At 40.1% G+C, this 19,000-nt stretch overlaps 1 protein-coding gene and 1 long non-coding RNA gene across 3 annotated transcripts in view; both read right to left on the bottom strand.

Moving 5' to 3' along the window:
* The window catches only part of hbs1l (HBS1-like translational GTPase), a 45,086-nt gene extending 37,960 nt beyond the window's left edge, over positions 1 to 7,126 (bottom strand). Inside the window, exons 1-5 of one of the 2 annotated variants that reach the window (XM_088325599.1) lie at positions 6,959 to 7,126; positions 5,963 to 6,028; positions 4,720 to 4,848; positions 4,313 to 4,540; positions 1,382 to 2,814 (exon numbers count right to left, since the gene is read on the bottom strand). In XM_088325599.1, coding sequence (XP_088181725.1) covers positions 1,601 to 2,814; positions 4,313 to 4,540; positions 4,720 to 4,848; positions 5,963 to 6,028; positions 6,959 to 7,001 — 1,680 coding nt within the window. In that variant the 5' untranslated portion in view covers positions 7,002 to 7,126 and the 3' untranslated portion in view covers positions 1,382 to 1,600. Of the gene's footprint in view, positions 1 to 1,381; positions 2,815 to 4,312; positions 4,541 to 4,719; positions 4,849 to 5,962; positions 6,029 to 6,958 lie in introns of those variants that run through there. The other variant, XM_088325598.1, reaches the window with a different exon arrangement.
* Positions 7,127 to 13,007: 5,881 nt separating this feature from the next.
* Positions 13,008 to 19,000, bottom strand: part of LOC148346351 (uncharacterized) — a 92,408-nt gene continuing 86,415 nt past the window's right edge. Inside the window, exon 3 of the long non-coding RNA XR_015848338.1 lies at positions 13,008 to 13,148. This is a non-coding gene — a long non-coding RNA (uncharacterized LOC148346351). The remainder of the gene's footprint in view (positions 13,149 to 19,000) is intronic.

Genomic DNA, 19,000 nt, shown 5'->3' with positions numbered 1-19,000 from the left:
TTGTGAAGAAGAGCCGCTTCCAGAATTTGAGGGAGCTTCAAAGACAGTGGGCTGAAGCTGGAGTCCAGGTATCAAAAGCCACAGTTCACAGACGTGTCCGGGAAATGGGCTACAATAGCCGTATTCCCGTGGTCGAGCCACTTCTGAACTCAAGACAACGGAAGAAGCGTCTGACTTGGGCTATGGAGAAGAAGCACTGGACAATTGCAGAGTGGTCCAAAGTCCTCTTTTCAGACGAAAGCAAGTTTTGCATTTCATTTGGAAGTCAAGGCGCCAGAGTCTGGAGAAAGGCTGGAGAAGAGCAAAATCCAAGTTGCTTGAAATCCAGTGTGAAGTTCCCACAGTCAGCAATGGTTTGGGGAGCCATGTCAGCTGCTGGTGTGGGTCCACTGTGTTTCATCAAGTCCAGAGTAAATGCAACTGTGTACCAAGAGATTTTAGAGCACTACATGCTTCCATCTGCTGAAAAGCTCTATAGAGATGAGTATTTCATTTTCCAGCATGACCTGGCACCTGCCCACAGTGCCAAAACCACCAGTAACTGGTGCACTGACCATGGCATCACTGTCCTTGATTGGCCTGCTAATTCCCCTGACCTGAACCCCATCGAGAATTTGTGGGGTATAGTTAAGAAGAAGATGAAAGACACCAGACCTACAAATGCAAATGAGCTGAAGGCCGCTATCGAAGCATCCTGGGCATCAATAACCCCTCAGCGATGCCACAGGCTGATTGCCTCCATGCCACGCCGGATTGATGCAGTAATCCGTGCAAAAGGATTCCCAACCAAGTACTGAGTGCATCAATGGACATTTTCAAATGTTTGATTTAGTTTTGCTTATTAAAATTATTTTTTTTACTTGGTCTGAGGAAGTATTCTAATATTTTGAGATAGGATTTTTGAGTTTTTTTCAGCTGTAAGCCAAAATCAGCAATATTCAAATAATAAAAGGCTTGAAATAGTTCAGTTGATGTGTAATGAATCCAGAATGTATGACATTTTTGTTTTTTTAATTGCATTACAGAAAATAAAGAAGTTTATCACAATATCCTAATTTTCTGAGACAGTCCAGTACAATCTTCAACAGTAAGACTGATTTATGTGCAGTAAAACTGCGCATATGTGAGGAAAAACTTCTGCACGAGAATAATCCCAGTTGCCATTTTGACTGAGAAAAAAAAGAGAAAGCTTGTTTCTTCTTTGATGTCAAACCCTAGTAGCAGTAAACCACCAGCCTGGTTAGCTAACTCAGGTGCAATAGCTGCACCAATACCAACCTTCTTTTTAGTTTCCAGGCAGGGTTTGTAAAACCCAAAAGAAAAGAGGCCACGCATTAAAAGAAATTCATTATAAATGTAAGACAGCTCAAGTTTAATGTACCTCTAAATTGTGGTTAAAACGCCAACTAAAGCATCAATGTCCAAAAAATTAAGACGAGTAAATGTATAAAAGTTAGTTGGAAATTAAGCATTCCATGACTACAAATAGTAAAAAATACAGTAGTGACATAATCCCCCAAAATCGAATGAATCTTAAGTTACAAATATGTCCTCATAAATTGCAAAAGGCCCCACAGTCTTATGTCACTCAACTTCTCGTCTACCTGGTAAAAGCTTTCCTCTGATTGGCCTTCACAATATCATCCGGTGAGGGGGTGTCAAAAGTGAATGGGACGATGGGCCCAAGAAGTCCGTGTTTGTCTTTGGTTTTGTGGAGAAAATAAAAAGGAGAGCTTCCCGAATTCTGCTCGAATTTGCCGAGCCTTTTGGCTTTTCTGTGCCGCCGGCAGCTACGGAAGGCCAACGTGATGGCGAAGACAGACGGTCGTGCAAAGACTGATGACGCCGACCGAAAAACGAGTGGCTCAGGAGAGGACGGCAAAGAAAACTCATCAATGTTGTCCATGAGAGCACTCAAATCCAATTTCTGGTGTTTTTCGACCTTAGAACAAATCCTGCTGTTGGCTCCACTCTTCCGAGCGCTATCCACGAGTGGCTCTTTTGCAGGTGGCCTAAACAAACTTATACGGTTGTGCGACCCGTCCGATGGCGCTGAAAAATTGCACTTCAAATACGTTGCAGAAAGCGGCTCCGTAAAGACCGGTGGTACCTGCGGTACACTTGCTTCCTGACGAACCTCTGCTGAAGGGCACTTGGCACGGTGCTGTAGCGCTAGATCAGAAAGCGACACCATCTGACTGATGTTTGTGTCGGAGTGGTTTTGTTGGTGGTTCACTCTGCTTTGGTGCTGTGAGGCAAGCTCGGAGAGGGAAAAAGTTGGCATCACCTCGCATAACCCTCCAGATACTTTCTCGCCAGGGGAAGAGTGTGTGGAAATGGGGCTCCGGTTGGAATGTTCTTGGATTAAATCGGCCAACGAAGGGCTGCCTTTAGAATGACAAATTGAGGCGTTTCCTCCCAGTTGTGGGTTGTGGTTGATAGGACCCAGACACCCAAATCCAGGTGGAACAGTTGCAGTTTTTACACAGGGTTGCGTTAATGAGAGCAAACTCACCAAAGGAGCTGATGACATATTTAAAGGTGGTAATGTGCTCAAAGACAAATTATTCAAAAGTGCGTTCAGGGGTGGCGCGGCCAAACCAGACTTACAGTCACCCACTCCTGCTTTTTCACTTTTATGTTCATATTCAGACATCAGTTGTGCCAAACTAGCGCTGCCAATGCCTAGCATACTATTATTTGGTTTTTGACTGGAACCGAGGGTTGTGAGCGGGGACGTGATATCAATCGGCTTTTTGTGGGGTCTGTGCACCTTAGCTATCGTGTCTGAGTGAGAGTCAAACGAGTCGGCTCCTTACCTTACAAAAGCCGATTGCAGTTGGTCGAAAGAAGGGGTGGGGGGCACAGGCGACAGAGGAGCCAATCCGGAGGAACAGAAGAGCAGGAGGGAGAAAGGCACTTTGTTAAAAATTAGTAGTCAACTACATTTCAAACAATTACTAATATTATATATACACATTATACATTTGTAGTGGAATATGCACACATTTCCATATTTTTGGTTGATTGCTTTACTCCAAGTGTCAATTTCATGTTGAAATCTAATTTACACAGATATGACAAGGAAACTGACAAGTTTGCACAAAAAATTGAAATAGAAGTATCTACCGTAAAGTCCGGACTATAGAGCGCACCTGATTATAAGCTGCACCCACCAAATTTTGGGAGGATAGTCGCTTTTGTACTTACACAAGCCGCACCTGTATATAAGCAGCATGCGCCCAAATTAGAATATGTAACGTAATCATAAAATTAACCCAAACCCAACTTTGAGTCCCGCGATTTTAACTGAACACGAAGTTCACAGTTCAAAAACCACAGCCGGCAAAATAAGGGAAAACGATACCGGTAGTTAACCTTGGTTGCGGACCAGCAGAGTCCGGGTCCCGTTAAAAGTAATCCATGGAAAAAAAGTGTATATTTCCAAAGGTAAAGGTGGGAAAAATATATATCCACTATTGTCTGCCGTGTCCACAAACACTCACCTTTACCGGTCCCCACTTCCCGTCATCCCCCGCGTCTTTTACGCCCCTTCTTTTTAATAGGTCAGTGCAAGACTTATCAGAATAAGTGTCCAAAATAGATACAAATAAATATATTACAAAAATATACAGTTGTAAATACATATTATACATGGTTACACATATTTACAAAGAAAGACGGTACACCGAGAGAGTTTTTAACGCTTTAATAATAATATTATAACTTTCATCCCAAACCGTGCCTGTGAAGGGTAGCAAAACGCTACTAGAAACACGCTCGCAACACAGTGAACCGAACTGTTAAAATAAACAATTCATTCTTGCAGAAACCACGGTAAACCGTCCTCATCTGCCTCCTTATAATCGATGTCATCGAAGTAGTCTTCCCCAATATGGGTAAGAGACTTTGTCATATAGACAACGTTCCACGCTCCCTTATTCAAAAACACGCCAGCAACACGCTCGCAAGGTAAAGTTTGCGTGCAGTAGCTCTGTTACCTTCTTTATCGGACTGCTCGATTGCGTTTAGCTTGTAAGCTGCGTCATGTGCCTCGAATTCGAGCGCCGCTGGCGGCTGTTAGAAAAATGACATAAATTGGCCGCATCACTGAATAAGCCGCAGGGTTGAAAGTTTGGGAAAAAAGTAGCGGCTTATAGTCCGGAATTTACGGTATTCATTATTCAAAATACTTATCAATTCAATATTTTGCTGTCGTTATATTTTTTCACAAAATCCCCCCAAAACACTATGAAAACGTAAATTTTGATTTCATTGTTAAAATGTTCGTATTGAAAGCAACTACAAATACCTTTCTCAATCACTGGCGCCTGCCGGCTTCTTTGCGGTAGCTGCGCTTTCTCGATATCTGGGGCGGTGTTGATGGGTTTTAGAGCCATTTTAGGGTCTTCAGACAGGACCAAATCCAGTGCTCTCTGTACGTCAAAGCCACATTTTATGGCTGCCTTGTTCAAAACGGAGTCTGGCATGGAGTCGCCCAGCACAGCCCTCATGTGATCCAAACAGGAGAAGAGCTTTGCTGTGGGAAGGAAACGCAAAGCGTTCCAAATTAACTCAACCTAAATTAATAGTGGAGCATCAGAAATGTCAATGCTTGCTAGATTAAGTTGATATTTTCTGTCCACAGCTATGACAGGTAGTTTTAAAAGTGAATACCACCAGGGAATACTAACAGACTGTCAGCAAATTAAATGTTACCTTGATCAAGTGGGTCAAGGTTGTGGCTGATGGTGGGAGACATCGGTACATCTTCTTCTTCATATTCTTCTTCAAGGGTCTCCTCTTTCGGTACTTGCTTCTCTCGGCGAGAGTAGATAAACTGATTTGCTAAACACAGTGAAAAAAAAAAAATCTATCACTGTGGGGGAAATCAGATTTTACTCAAATTCAGTCATGCCATGATAATAAGATCATCCAAATTGATACAATGGAACCTCGGTTTTCGAACGCCTCTCAGTTCGAACAAATCGGAGTCTGACCAAAAAATTTTGAGAAATTCTTGCTTCGCTGTTCGGTCAAAAAATCGGAGTACGAACACCGGTAATGCGTGAGTGGGTACTAGGGTGCGATACTGAGCAGTGTATGGGTGTTTTAGCCCCTTATTATGTCTCCGAAGAAAGTCAGTGCAAGCGGCAAAGTTGCTACAGGTGAAAAAAGAAAAGTAGTGCGTACAACTATTGCATTTAAGAAAGAAATAATAGCAAAATATGAAGGGGGTGTGCGAGTGTCTGATCTTGCTAGGGAATACCCCACTGTCCACCTGCGCCTTCTGCTGACCACCACAAAGGTAAGAAATCCTATTCATAATTATTTTCTTTATCCTTTTTTTTTTATTTTTACACGTTCATGTTAGCGTAATCTTTCGTACGGAAGATTACGATAACGCGAACGTACGATTAGCCTGGGTTAGCTTTAAGTTTACGTTGAACATTCAAGGTAAACATTCAGGGTGTTGGAACGGAGCCCCCTTTCCAATGAACCGCTCAGCACTTGTTGTGGAGACCTGGGTGCTAAATGACTTGTAAACGACCTGATTTTTTTTTTTTTTTTTTTTTTTTTTTTTACACGTTCATGTTAGCGTAATCTTTCGTACGGAAGATTACGATAACGCGAACGTGCGATTAGCCTGGGTTAGCTTCATGTTTACGTTAAACATTCAAGGTAAACATTCAGGGTGTTGGAACGGATTAAAACGATTTACATTATTTTTAATGGGAAAAATGATTTCGGTGATCGAACAAATCGGTTTTCGAACAGGGTTCTGGAACGGATAATGGTCGAGAACCCAGGTTCCACTGTACTATTGCTCTTTCACCACCTAGCGACATTCCACAAACACTGCCTTCAGAGGCATTTGGGGTTTACTCCATTACACTTTAACCTGTTTCCCAATTGTATGGTTTAGTTATATACTTCTATAAAATAGTTATTAGACACCTACCTGTTGCAGGTGATATACAGTAATCATCCTCCACAGATTGTCCATACATGTCATCATCTTCAAAATCTAAGACAGAAGGGGGAAGGAAAAAGCAATAAGTTATAACTACATAAATGACGTCCTAGTACACAAATGCAATTTATGTTTTTGGAACTGTGCACTGTTTATTCCACCAGTCTTGTTATCAGGGTTGGGTAGGGTTACTTTAACTGGATTACTTTCAATTACTTTTGGATTACTCCAATACCAAACATGCTATTCAAAGACAAAAGAAACTAAATATGAATAAAATGACTAAATTTTGTGCAGGCTTGGGGAGTAACGGAATACACGAAACGGCAAAAATGATGTTGGCAAGCTGTTTGGATTGATTTTCATTTTGTTTCTGTCGCATTTTATGTTAGTTTTGCCGGAGTTCAAAGAGATCAAAGCCAGGAGAGAAAGCTTACCACGTGTTGTGAGTCATCATTTTATTCATATTTAGTTTCTTTTGTATTTTGTTAGCATATTTGGTATTGGAGTAATCCAAAAGTAATTGAAAGTAATCAAGTTAAAGTAACCCTACCCAACCCTGCTGGTTATAAAGTGTTTCAGATGAGTCGGCTACACAATTGCGAGGAAAATAATATCTCAAAGAAAATAGATTTTATTGTGAACTATTTGTGAATTAAATGAAAAGAGAAATATCGAAGGGGGGATGTTCATTAAATTATGGATAAATAGTTTGCTGACGTTGCATGTTCTAATTAACAACATACGGTTATAACTGTGCGTCTTTAATCACTTTGCCAGGCCCAAATATCCCAAAGTCCATTTTAGAATATTCAATTAACACGATGCAACTCTTACTAATTGACACGACAGCATAACAAACTCACAAGCTAACGTTAGCCAAGTTGCGCCATTTGGATAACACTGCATTTAGCTTCCCAGCTAACTAGCTTAGCATGTCGCGGCCCAGCCATGAGGTACAAAAAAGTCGTCGAGTTGAAGTACCTTCGTCGTAGTTATATCCGCGAACGTTTCTATGTCGAGACATTTTGACTCGTGTGTTGTATATAGACCCTGTTGGAGATATGCTGCGTTGTTGTTATTGTTTGGGGACTCCAATGTTGAGGGAATTAGTGTCAGAATCCAGGAGCCATGGTTTTGACTCTGCGCATGCGCAAGACTACTCAGAGATGCTTGCGCTTTATAATGACGTCACACGCACGATTTTCTGTTTTAAAAATATCAAAGAGGTTTACTGCAAAAGTTAAATTAAATGAAAAAAGTTAGTGTCACACACCGACACCTCTTGCCACTTGATTAATATGAAATCCAACAAAAGGTACGAACAATTAATCCAAATTTCCATGTTTTTTTTTCTTTAATATTACAATTTCGGGTATTAATTTGTTTTTGACTTATGTTACATAAAATAAGGGGACATTAAAGTACAGTACACAAAGGTTGCCATGAAAGTTTATTCCAGTTATTGTGGGAATAGTAATCTAAAATCAGGGTTGGGTAAGGTTACTTTAACTTGATTACTTTCAATTACTTTTGGATGACTCCAATACCAAATATGCTAATAAGACAAAATAAACTAAATATGAATAAAACTACTACATTTTGTGCAGGCTTGGGGAGTAACGGAATAAATGGAAGGGCAAAAATGATGTTGGCAAGCTGTTTGGATTGATTTTCATTTTGTTTCTGTCGCATTTTATGTTTGTTTTGCCGGAGATCAAAGAGATCAAAGCCAGGAGAGAAAGCTTACCACGTGTTGTGAGTCATCATTTCATTCCTATTTAGTTTCTTTTGTCTTTTATTAGCATATTTGGTATTGGAGTCATCCAAAAGTCATTGAAAGTAATCAAGTTAAAGTAACCCTACCCAACCCTGTCTAAAATGCATTTTATATTTGTTCATTTATAGATTCTTGAGAAAATCAAACCTTTCTATTTGTTTAGGGAATCTGTCTCATTACACTAGTACATTTATCTTAAATCCATTTTGTACTCATGTCTTTTCCACCATAATGCCTGCTCATGAGGTGTTCACCTCCTCAATTTTTGGATCTTTGACGTTTTCCAAGTTTATATTTATGATACACGAACTTCATTACCGACTGCTAGACATTGTCACCGTCAGGGTTGGGTAGGGTTACTTTAACTTGATTACTTTCAATTACTTTTGGATTACTCCAATACCAAATAGATTCAGATTCAGATTCAGATTCGGATTCAGATATACTTTATTGTCATTCTGGTACACGTGTATACAGAACGAAATGTCGATACATCTGACCCGCACAGTTTCCTAATATGCTAATAAAAGACTAAAGAAACTAAATATGAATAAAATGACTCCATTTTGTGCAGGCTTGGGGCGTAACGGAATACACGAAACGGCAAAAATGATGTTGGCAAGCTGTTTGGATTTATTTTCATTTTGTTTCTGTCGCATTTCATGTTCGTTTTGCCGGAGATCAAAGAGATCAAAGCCAGGAGAGAAAGCTTACCACGTGTTGTGAGTCATCGTTTTATTCCTATTTAGTTTCTTTTGTCTGTTATTAGCATATTTGGTAATGGAGTAATCCAAAAGTAATTGAAAGTAATCCAGTTAAAGTAACCCTGCCCAACCCTGGTCACCATTATAAATAAGTCAAGTCAAGTCAAGTCATTTATTTTTGTATAGCCCTAAATCACGAAGAGTCTCAAAGGGCTTCACAGATTGTTACACTATATTACACAGACTATTGTCAACCGACAAGAGGAGTAGGTTATTCGTATGCAATAGAGTAGAGGTGAGTTTTAAGTTTAGATTTAAACATTTCCACTGAGGTTGCAGATCGGATCTCAGGGGGAAGAGCATTCCACAGCACCGGTGCCCGGATGGAGAACGCTCTCGAACCAGCAGAAGACTTCTTTGCTCTCGGGATCACCAGAAGACCGGCACTCTCAGATCGCAGGCTTCGGACCGGGACATAGCGGCAGATCAGATCTGAAAGATAAGAGGGAGCAAGTCCATGTATGATTTTGTACAGTACTAAGAGAACTTTGAAGTCACATCTTTGGCTAACTGGGAGCCAATGCAGGTTAGCCAAAATCGGTGTTATGTGATCGTACTTTTTTGTCCTAGTTAAAAGCCTCGCTGCGGCATTTTGTACTAGCTGAAGAGACTTGATTCTGGACTTCGGGAGACCGGAAAGTAGTGCATTACAGTAGTCGAGACGGGAGGTAACAAATGCATGAATTATTGTTTCCGCATCAGACTGAGACAGTATTGAACGGATTTTAGCAATGTTGCGAAGATGGAAGAAGGCAGTTCTAGTAATTTGCTTTACATGCATCTCAAATGATAGATCAGGGTCAAATATGACACCTAAATTTTTAACTGAGTCACTCTGTGTGATGTGACATTTGTCAAGGTTCACAGCAGTTTTTGAGAAGAAGTCACGGCATTTAGAAGGACCAATGACTAACATTTCGGTCTTTTCAGGGTTAAGACGCAAGAAATTGAGTGACATCCACTCTTTTATCTCAGTGAGACAGGCCTCCAAATTTCCACAGTTTAGTGTGGAAGATTCCTCCAACGGAAGATATAGTTGAGTGTCGTCTGCGTAGCAGTGGAAGCTGATATTGTACTTGCGGATAATATCACCTAATGGAAGCATGTAAATGTTGAAAAGTAGGGGGCCGAGCACAGAACCCTGCGGAACACCGCAGGTAACATTAAAGGGCTCAGATGTCGTTTCACCATATTTCACACAGTGCGTCCTATCTGAGAGGTAGGATCTGAACCACGAGAGGACGGTTCCTGAGAGACCAATCCATTTTTCCAACCGTTCTAGTAGGATATTGTGGCGCACTGTGTCAAAAGCAGCACTAAGATCCAGCAGCAGCAAAAGTGATGAAGCGCCAGAATCCATTGACATTAGGAGATCATTTGTTACCTTGATCAGCGCTGTCTCAGTAGCAATAAGCATCTAAAAGTACCTATAATAATATTTAATGCCATCAACTCAATATGTTGGTTTGAATCCTTTACTCTTTGATCTTGGTTTTGCATGATATCTGTCGGTGATTACATGAAATGGGATTTATGGTATAGTCAAGTCAAGTCAAGTCATTTTTATTTGTGACGCCCTTAATCACAAAGAGTCTCAAAGAGCTGTTATGACACCATCCCCTGATCTGGAACCAACATGAGGGCAAGGAAAAACTCAAAAAACCTCAACTTGAGGAAAATGAAGAAACCTTGAGAAGGGACCGCACATGTGGTATCCCCCTTCTAGGATTACCAGACAGCAAAGGATGTTGCAATCACAAATAACACAGAGATATTGTCCACGAAAAGTATAGCAACTATTTGTGCACTGGTTTCAGTCTATATTTTTCACTCGGGAATTGCTCTATAAATACTGTGCTTTATTTATTGTTTCAGTGATTAACCTAATGACTCAACAAAACAAACCAACTTCAAAAAATAAAGTCATTAATCCACGGTGTACTGAAATTTCTTTATTTCCAAGCAAGTGAATATATGTATCAAAAAACACATTATTGAAGTTTTACCAAATGTGTGCCGTCAGAAAAAACATGATACCTTTGTGTGAATGCGTGGGTATGTGCTATAGCCGAAAAATGAAAATGAAAATGAAATGATCTGCATTTATATAGCGCTTTTCAAGTCAATGACTTCCCAATGCGCTTTACAATGTGCTCCACATTTCCCAATAGCGGCCTTGCAGCCATGTAAGGCGCTAACCTGCTTATTGGGGGTATTGGGGTTCAGTGTCTTACCCAAGGACACTTCGACATGTAACACGGACAAGCCGGGATTCAAACTGGGATCCCTTGATCCCAAGACGAGCGCTCTACCTCCTGAGCTACTGCCACCGACATTTATGAAAAAGAAAAGATTGGAAATGTAAAATCATCTTATTTGAAAAAAAAAGCATGCTCTAAATACTCATTCACTGGCATGATTTGAATAGTAGAACAGACTGATAGTTGGGTAAAATGAGCAAAAAGAGACACCTGCTGAGGTTTGTCGTAATGTGGTTGGAAAGAAAAGATCATTCTAAAAAAAATATGGAAGATGATTAATTCATAAAGCGCATTATCACACTTTAAATGTTTGTAGGGCGTCTCAAAGCTAAAAAGCCACACTTAGGAAATGGAAAATATTGCAGGGGGTTGTGATTATCACAAAACCACCTCACGCTGGTCACCAAATGTTTTAAAATACATTTCAGCATTTTTCACTCAATTATAAAAATAATCACATTCTTTTCTCTCCTCTGAAAAGTCTTTTTGAGAAAAAGTAACCGATTGGATGGATTAACCAGATGGAGTGGACAGATTGCAAGATGAATGAGTGGCTCATCAGATTTGGCCTTGAGAGAAAAAAAAAAGACTATTGAATACGATACATTGTTTCTGAGTGGCATTCGCAGTTTGTTTACGCCGTCGTATTTTCCATACAGCTTAACATTTGGTGTTAGCTGCGTTTTTTTTTTAATACAAAGCAGAAAGCAAATGAAGCAATATGTCGATTAAAACATAATGCACAAAAACAAATGATGTTTTAAAAATTAGGACAGAAAGAAACAATAGACAATTTTGAATAACATACGTGGAGTAATACTTGGGGATGCTGTAATAATAGTCTGGTTGGGTAGGATTACTTTAACTTGATTACTTTCAATTACTTTTGGATTACTCCAATACCAAATATGCTAATTAAAGACTAAATTACCTAAATATGAATAAAATGACTAAATTTTGTGCAGGCTTAGGGAGTAACGGAATACATGGAACGGCAAAAATGATGTCGGCAAGCTGTTTGGATTGATTTTCATTTTGTTTCTGTCGCATTTTATGTTCGTTTTGCCGGAGATCAAAGCCAGGAGAGAAAGCTTACCACGTGTTGTGAGTCATCATTTTATTCATATTTAGTTTCTTTTGTCTTTTATTAGCATATTTGGTATTGGGGCGGCAGTAGCTCAGGAGGTAGAGCGCTCGTTTTGGGATCAAGGAATCCCAGTTCAGATCCCGACTCGTCCGTGTTACATGTCGAAGTGTCCTTGGGTAAGACACTGAACCCCTAATACCCCCAATAAGAAGGTAGGCGCCTTACATGGCTGCAAGGCCGCTATTGGGAAATGTGGAGCACACTGTAAAGCGCTTTGGGAAGTCATTGACTTGAAAAGCGCTATAGAAATGCAGATCATTTCATTTTGGGGCGGCAGTAGCTCAGGAGGTAGAGCGCTCGTTTTGGGATCAAGGAATCCCAGTTCAGATCCCGACTCGTCCGTGTTACATGTCGAAGTGTCCTTGGGTAAGACACTGAACCCCTAATACCCCCAATAAGAAGGTAGGCGCCTTACATGGCTGCAAGGCCGCTATTGGGAAATGTGGAGCACACTGTAAAGCGCTTTGGGAAGTCATTGACTTGAAAAGCGCTATAGAAATGCAGATCATTTCATTTCATTTCATATTGGAGTAATCCAAAAGTCATTGAAAGTAATCAAGTTAAAGTAACCCTACCCAACCCTGTTAAGGGCTATACAAATAAACATGACCTGACTTGACTTTTGTGCTCTTTGAATGTTTTAAAAAAAAACCCTTTAAAAGGAAATGCAAAAGGGATGACACTTTCCAAACTTGGACTGTATATATCTGTATAGGATTATATTCAAAACTTATTTAAACTTGGTGATGTTTATCTATCAAAATGACAAATAAAATGTAAAAAAATAGATGTGCAGTTGACAGCTATAGACATCATTTTAATTAACTCCATCCATCCATTATCTGCACCGCTTATCTTCAGTAGGGTCGCGGGGGTGCTGGAGCCTGTTGGAATTTCTTGTTAAATCAACACAAACTTCAATTAATCATCTGACTCCAATTTGTGACCTTTCCCAATCACCTCTCATCCAAACAATTTGCGCGCATAGAGAGTTCTTAAGAAGCCGGCATTTTCACTCATTTATTTCTAACACACAAATCAATACAGCTCTGCACGCCTCTCCTTCCAAAAGCCGACTCTTCTCCTTCTTCCGAGTTGCTCAGCAAAGCATCTCCTCCGCCACTTGGATAGCTCCCATTGGTCTCCCGTTCCCGGAAGAATGGCGCGTCAACCTCCTCCGCCTCGGCCCCCAGACAGCTGCCTGAGAGCTACCCCACGTGATCTACTCAGGAAAACACAGAGAGTCCAAAAGACAAAACCCAAATTCAAACTTCCATATTCCTTTAAGCCCATCCCAGCCATTTTTGGGCAGTGGGCAGGGGACACCTGAACTGGTTGCCAGCCAATAGCAGGACACACAGAGACAGACAACTCACTTGCTCATTTACACCTAGGGACAATTTAAACCGGCCAATTGACCTGAAATGCATGTTTTTGGAACGTGGGAGGAAACCGGAGTGCCCGGAGTAAACCCACGCAAGAACATGCAAACTCCACACAGGGAGGTTCGATCTCATGACCTCAGAACTGTACCGCGGACGCACTAACCACTCAGCCGCTGTATGCATTAACCCATTTGCTGCACTATAACAGCAGTAGTGGTCATTGGTATTAACTAATCCGCTGCCATCGATTTTATCTGCAGTGAATGGGTCAATTGATCAACTATTAAATTGATTGATTAATCAGTTTAAGGAACAAGCGGTGCAGATAATGGATAGATAATCAGTCTAAAGCCTTGTAAAATTCAAATTGTCCACGTTTTTGATTTTTTTTTTATCACTTCTTTGGAATATCCTCAGGTTTTGTAGCCCTCAAAGCAAGCAGGTTGTATTTGTGTTAGTCAAACTAATAAATATTTGCAAATATCTGCTTCATATTTGCATAACAATCGTTCAGACTTTTTTTCCCTCTATTTTTTGCATGAATTTTATAAGCCGTGCCTAATTTATTTATTTTTTGCACTTAAAATTTGAAATCATTTCCTATTTTAAAAGGGAGCATGAAAAATGATTTGATGAATCAATCACAAAAGGACAAGAAACCAGATGAATACTAAAATGACTCCTTGCAGCATAACCATTGATAATTAAAATGTGTTAACCGCAGTGACTTTTTCTCAGACCTGATAAATTCCCAACCAGTTTAGCCTAAATAGACACTGTATAATTTCTGACGACTACATGAGATCTAGATAGATAGATAGATAGATAGGTAGAGAGAGAGAGAGATAGAGATATATTTATAGAGAGAGAGATATAGAGATATATATATATATAGAGAGAGAGAGAGAGAGACATAGAGAGCTAGAAAGATAGAGAGAGAGAGAGAGAGAGAGAGACTTATAGAGAGAGACACTGTGTAATTTCTGACGACTACATGAGAGATAGATAGATAGATAGATAGATAGATAGGTAGAGAGAGAGAGAGATAAAGATATATTTATAGAGAGAGAGATATAGAGATATAGATATAGATATATAGAGAAAGATATATAGATATAGAGATATATATAGAGAGATATAGATATAGAGAGACATAGAGAGAGAGACATAGAGAGAGAGACATAGAGAGAGAGAGAGAGAGAGAGACTGTGTAATTTCTGACGACTACATGAGAGATAGATAGATAGATAGATAGATACAATAGAATAGAATAGAATAGAATAGAATATACCTTTATTGTCATTGTTACAAATGGGCTAACATATTGTGACAACGAAATTGGGCATGACACTCCAGTTTTACACATAGTGAGGGTATGAGCAAGAAGATAAAGGAACAGAGAAGATAATGTTATAAAACAAGGGGAATAAGGCTATAGTTATAATTTACATGGTATTTACACCACAATGTCAGCATGTGGGATGTTACATACAGGGTTGTCGTGATAACGTTGTATCGTAACGGTTGTGCAATATTGCATTTGGTGCAAAGTCATCATGGTGCAAAAATAGTCCGCATATACATTGGTGCAAGCATAGACATCATAGTGCAAAAAAAGGAATGGTCAGACATTGTGCAATTTGAGCATTAAACGTAGTGCAGTCGACATGTGCAAGAACAAGACTTGAGTAACATTATTTTTGTATGAGGTAGTGTTGGCACGAGTTTTCAGTTTTTGTGCGGTGTCTGTTGAGCAGTGAACAAACATAGTGCAGACAGCATGTACGTGAGTACCATTTTACATACGTGTGAGGTATTTTTTTTTTTTGCAACAGTTTTCAGTTGTTTGTGCGGTGTCTGTTTAGGGTGGTAATGGCTGTGGGGAAGAAACTGTCTCTGAGTCTGTTCGTTTTTGCTTTGTGTGACCTGTAGCGCTTGCCGGAAGGCAGCAGGTCGAAGAGATGGTGGCCGGGGTGAGAAAAGTCCTTGACGATGTTTTCTGCTCTGCTGAGGTAGCGAGAGCAGGCAATGTCCTCCAGACTGGGCAGAGAGCAGCCGACGATTCTCTGGGCTGTTTTTATGATCCTCTGGAGCTTTTTCCTGTCTGCTGCTGTGCACCCCGCATACCACACCGTGATGCAGTATGTTAGGATGCTCTCCACTGTGGCTTTGTAGAAAGACACCTGCAGCTGCTGTTTTAGGTTATTTTTCCTGAGCAATCTCAGGAAGTGCAGTCGCTGCTGGGCCTTCCCTACCACCGCTCTGGTGTTTGCAGACCAGGAGAGGTCGTCGGCGATGTGCACGCCCAGAAATTTGAACGAGTGGACTCTCTCTACGCAGTCTCCTTTTATGATGAGTGGTGCTGGATTCCTGCTATTCCTTCTGAAATCCAGAATCAGTTCTTTTGTTTTTGTTGTGTTCAATATGAGGTGGTTTTCCGAGCACCACGTTGAAAGTGACTCAACCTCATCCCTGTATGCCGCCTCGTCCCCTTCAGAGATGAGGCCGATCAAGGTGGTGTCGTCAGCAAACTTAATAATAGTGTTTGTGGGGTGGGTCGGTGAGCAGTCGGAGCTGTAGAGGGTGAAAAGCAGGGGGCTCAGTGCACAACCTTGGGGGGAGCCAGTGTTCAGTGTTAGGGTGGGAGAGACGTGGGTACCGAGTTTCACCGACTGTGGGCGGTTGGAGAGGAAGTCCATTATCCAGTGGCAGATGGAGGGAGAGAGTCCTAGGTGTGCAAGTTTCTCCACCAGGATCTCCGGGATGATAGATAGGTAGAGAGAGAGAGAGATAGAGATATATTTATAGAGAGAGAGATATAGAGATATAGAGAGAGATATATAGAGAAAGATATAGATATATATAGAGAGAGATATAGAGAGATATAGAGAGAGAGACATAGAGAGAGGGAGAGATAGAAAGAGATATATATATATATATATATATATATATATATATATAGATAGAGAGAGAGAGAGAGAGGGATATATATATATAGAAAGAGACACTGTGTAATTTCTGACGACTACATGAGAGATAGATAGATACATAGAGAGAGATATATAGATAGATAGATAGATATAGAGATATAGAGATATAGAGATATATAGATAGATAGATAGATAGAGAGATAGATAGATGGAGAGATAGATAGATAGAGAGATATATAGATAGAGAGATATATAGATAGAGAGATATATAGATATATAGATATATAGATATATAGACAGAGAGATAGAGAGATAGAGAGATAGAGAGATAGAGAGAGAGAGAGAGAGAGAGAGAGAGAGAGAGAGAGAGAGAGAGAGAGAGAGAGAGACAGAGACAGACAGACAACGAATTACTTTTAAATTCTGTGTTTAGTTACCCTTTAAGTTTCCAACCGCAGTTTATGTTCAGGTTCATCAGGTTCAGTAAACACACTTTCTTGTCAAATTGTCAATTTAGCAACTGTGCAGAAGGAGGGGGCGATCCTCACCATGACACGACACACATTTGGCACTTCCTCACTGTACGGCATTATAATGTTCCTGACTTGTTAGCTATATTTTAGATCTTTTCTTAATTCTGGACACGAAGTGTTCCAGCGCCCGTCTTTTCCCTCCTGACTTGGTTAAACAGTTCATGCAGCTGACCGAAATACGTTCACCACTCAGAAACAAACACCAATTAAAGCTTCCTTGCATGACCTATTACAGAAAAATAGTCGAATTCTCTTTGGCTTTTCCCAAATCAAATTACCGTAAATTCCGGACTATAGAGCGCACCTGATTATAAGCCGCACCCACCACATTTCGGGAGGAAAACCGATTTTGTACACACACAAGCCGCACCTGTATATTAGCCGCATGCGCCCACATTGAATTACGCAATACAAACACGAAATTAACCCATACCCGATACAGTCCAAAAAACACAGCCGGCAAAATGAATGGAAAATGATACCGGTACTTAAGATTTAATGCAGACCTGCAGAGTCTGGGTGCCCGTTGAAAGTAATCCGAGGAAAAAAGTGTATATTTCCAAAGGTAAGGGTGGGAAAAATATATATCCACTATTGTCGGCCGCGTCCACAAACACGTCTCACCTTTACTCCACTTCCCGTCAGCCCGCGTTTGCCCCGCCCCTTCTTTTTGATTCGCCGTGAAAAATATATCAGAATAAGTCTCTAAAATAAATACATTACAAAAATATACAGTTGCAAATACATATTATACATGGTTACACATATTTACAAAGAAAGACGGTACACCGAGAGAGTTTTCAAAGCTTTAATAATAATATTATAACTTATAATTATAACTTTTATCCCAAACCGTGCCTGTGAAGGGTAGCAAAACGCTACTAGCAACACGCTCTCTCTTCCCGTTAGAAAAATTATATAAATTGGCCGCATCACTGAATAAGCCGCAGAGTTGAAAGTTTGGGAAAAAAGTAGCGGCTTATAGTCCGGAATTTACGGTAACCGCCCTGGATCTGGTTTTGTTGGCGTTTCTCGCCTTAGAGTTCAGGGAGGGTGTCTTTCCACAGCCCAGAGGCCATCACTAAAAGCAAAATTCAAATGAGCCAAAGCTGTGCACACAATGCTTTGCAAGGGGGGAAGCTTGAGTCGAAATGGCCGCTCGCTCTTAACCTGTCCAATCGCGCTCATGCAAATGTCCCGGGCGGCGAGTCAATGCGTTGAGTCGAGTCAGCCTGGATCAGGCTACCCTCAGTTTGGTTTCGGATAACATGCTCTAGTTTGAAATAATACCCCTGAGGTGCGGGCAACTGTTGTCGGTATGTTCGCGTCAAGTCTTTTAAATGCTGCAAGTCGAGGCGGTGGATTCATTTGCATAAGTGCAAATCAAATTTTTATATGGGATGGCCTGAATTCCAAGCTTTTCATATTTATCTTGACCGAAGCTTGCTTTAGCAATAAAGTTTGAATTGAAAACATGGCAAAAGCCACAATCTATGTGTACACAGGTGTGGCATTTGAAACCTAAACAATCCACCCACCACATGATCAATTTAATCACATGCCAGATGATACACTCTCAATCAATGTTCCCTGTAATTTTCTTTACGGGTCTGAGCGTTCTCACAAAGTCGGTGAGCAACGCTTAAAACAACGGTGAGCAACAGAAATCCCAAGTGTGGCAAGATAATTCATTATCAAACATGTCCAAAACTTGACATCAAGTTAAATTTTGCTGAATTTCCGGCAATGCAAAAAAATGTTCACTTTTGAATGAATTGACTAATGTATTATTGTAAAGGTTGTACGGCCTACAAACATCATTTGTTTTTACAACAACTCTTTCACAAGATTTCCATTTCTTTTTTTTTGCATATATATTTTGTCGCATAATATTAACATTTTGGGGGGCTTATTGAGTCGGTTGTAAGATACAGAACTGTACTTAATTACATTTTTTAGTGGAAGTACAATGTTGGCAACAAGATTCACTTAATATAATTGGAAATTATTGGAATGCAACACAAACTTTTTCTTCTTTTTTCCGTGTTTTTTTTCTACTTTTTGTAAAAATTCCTTTAAAAAAAATCTCTTTGTGTTTATTTTTTCCGAGCTGTTACTTTTTTCTTTTTGTTCTCTATTGACTTTTTTCCTACATTTCTTTCTTTTCTGGCTTTTTTCTAAAATTTTCCTTCTTTTTTTTCTCTTCCTTTTGTTTCTTTTTTTCTC

This window comes from Urocampus carinirostris, chromosome 20, assembly GCF_059441175.1.
Source record: "Urocampus carinirostris isolate Australia breed hairy pipefish chromosome 20, RoL_Ucar_1.0, whole genome shotgun sequence".
In the NCBI taxonomy this organism is placed as follows: Eukaryota; Metazoa; Chordata; class Actinopteri; order Syngnathiformes; family Syngnathidae; genus Urocampus; species Urocampus carinirostris.
Note: the sequence above shows the minus strand (reverse complement) of the source record. Positions and strands in the feature narration are given on the sequence as shown.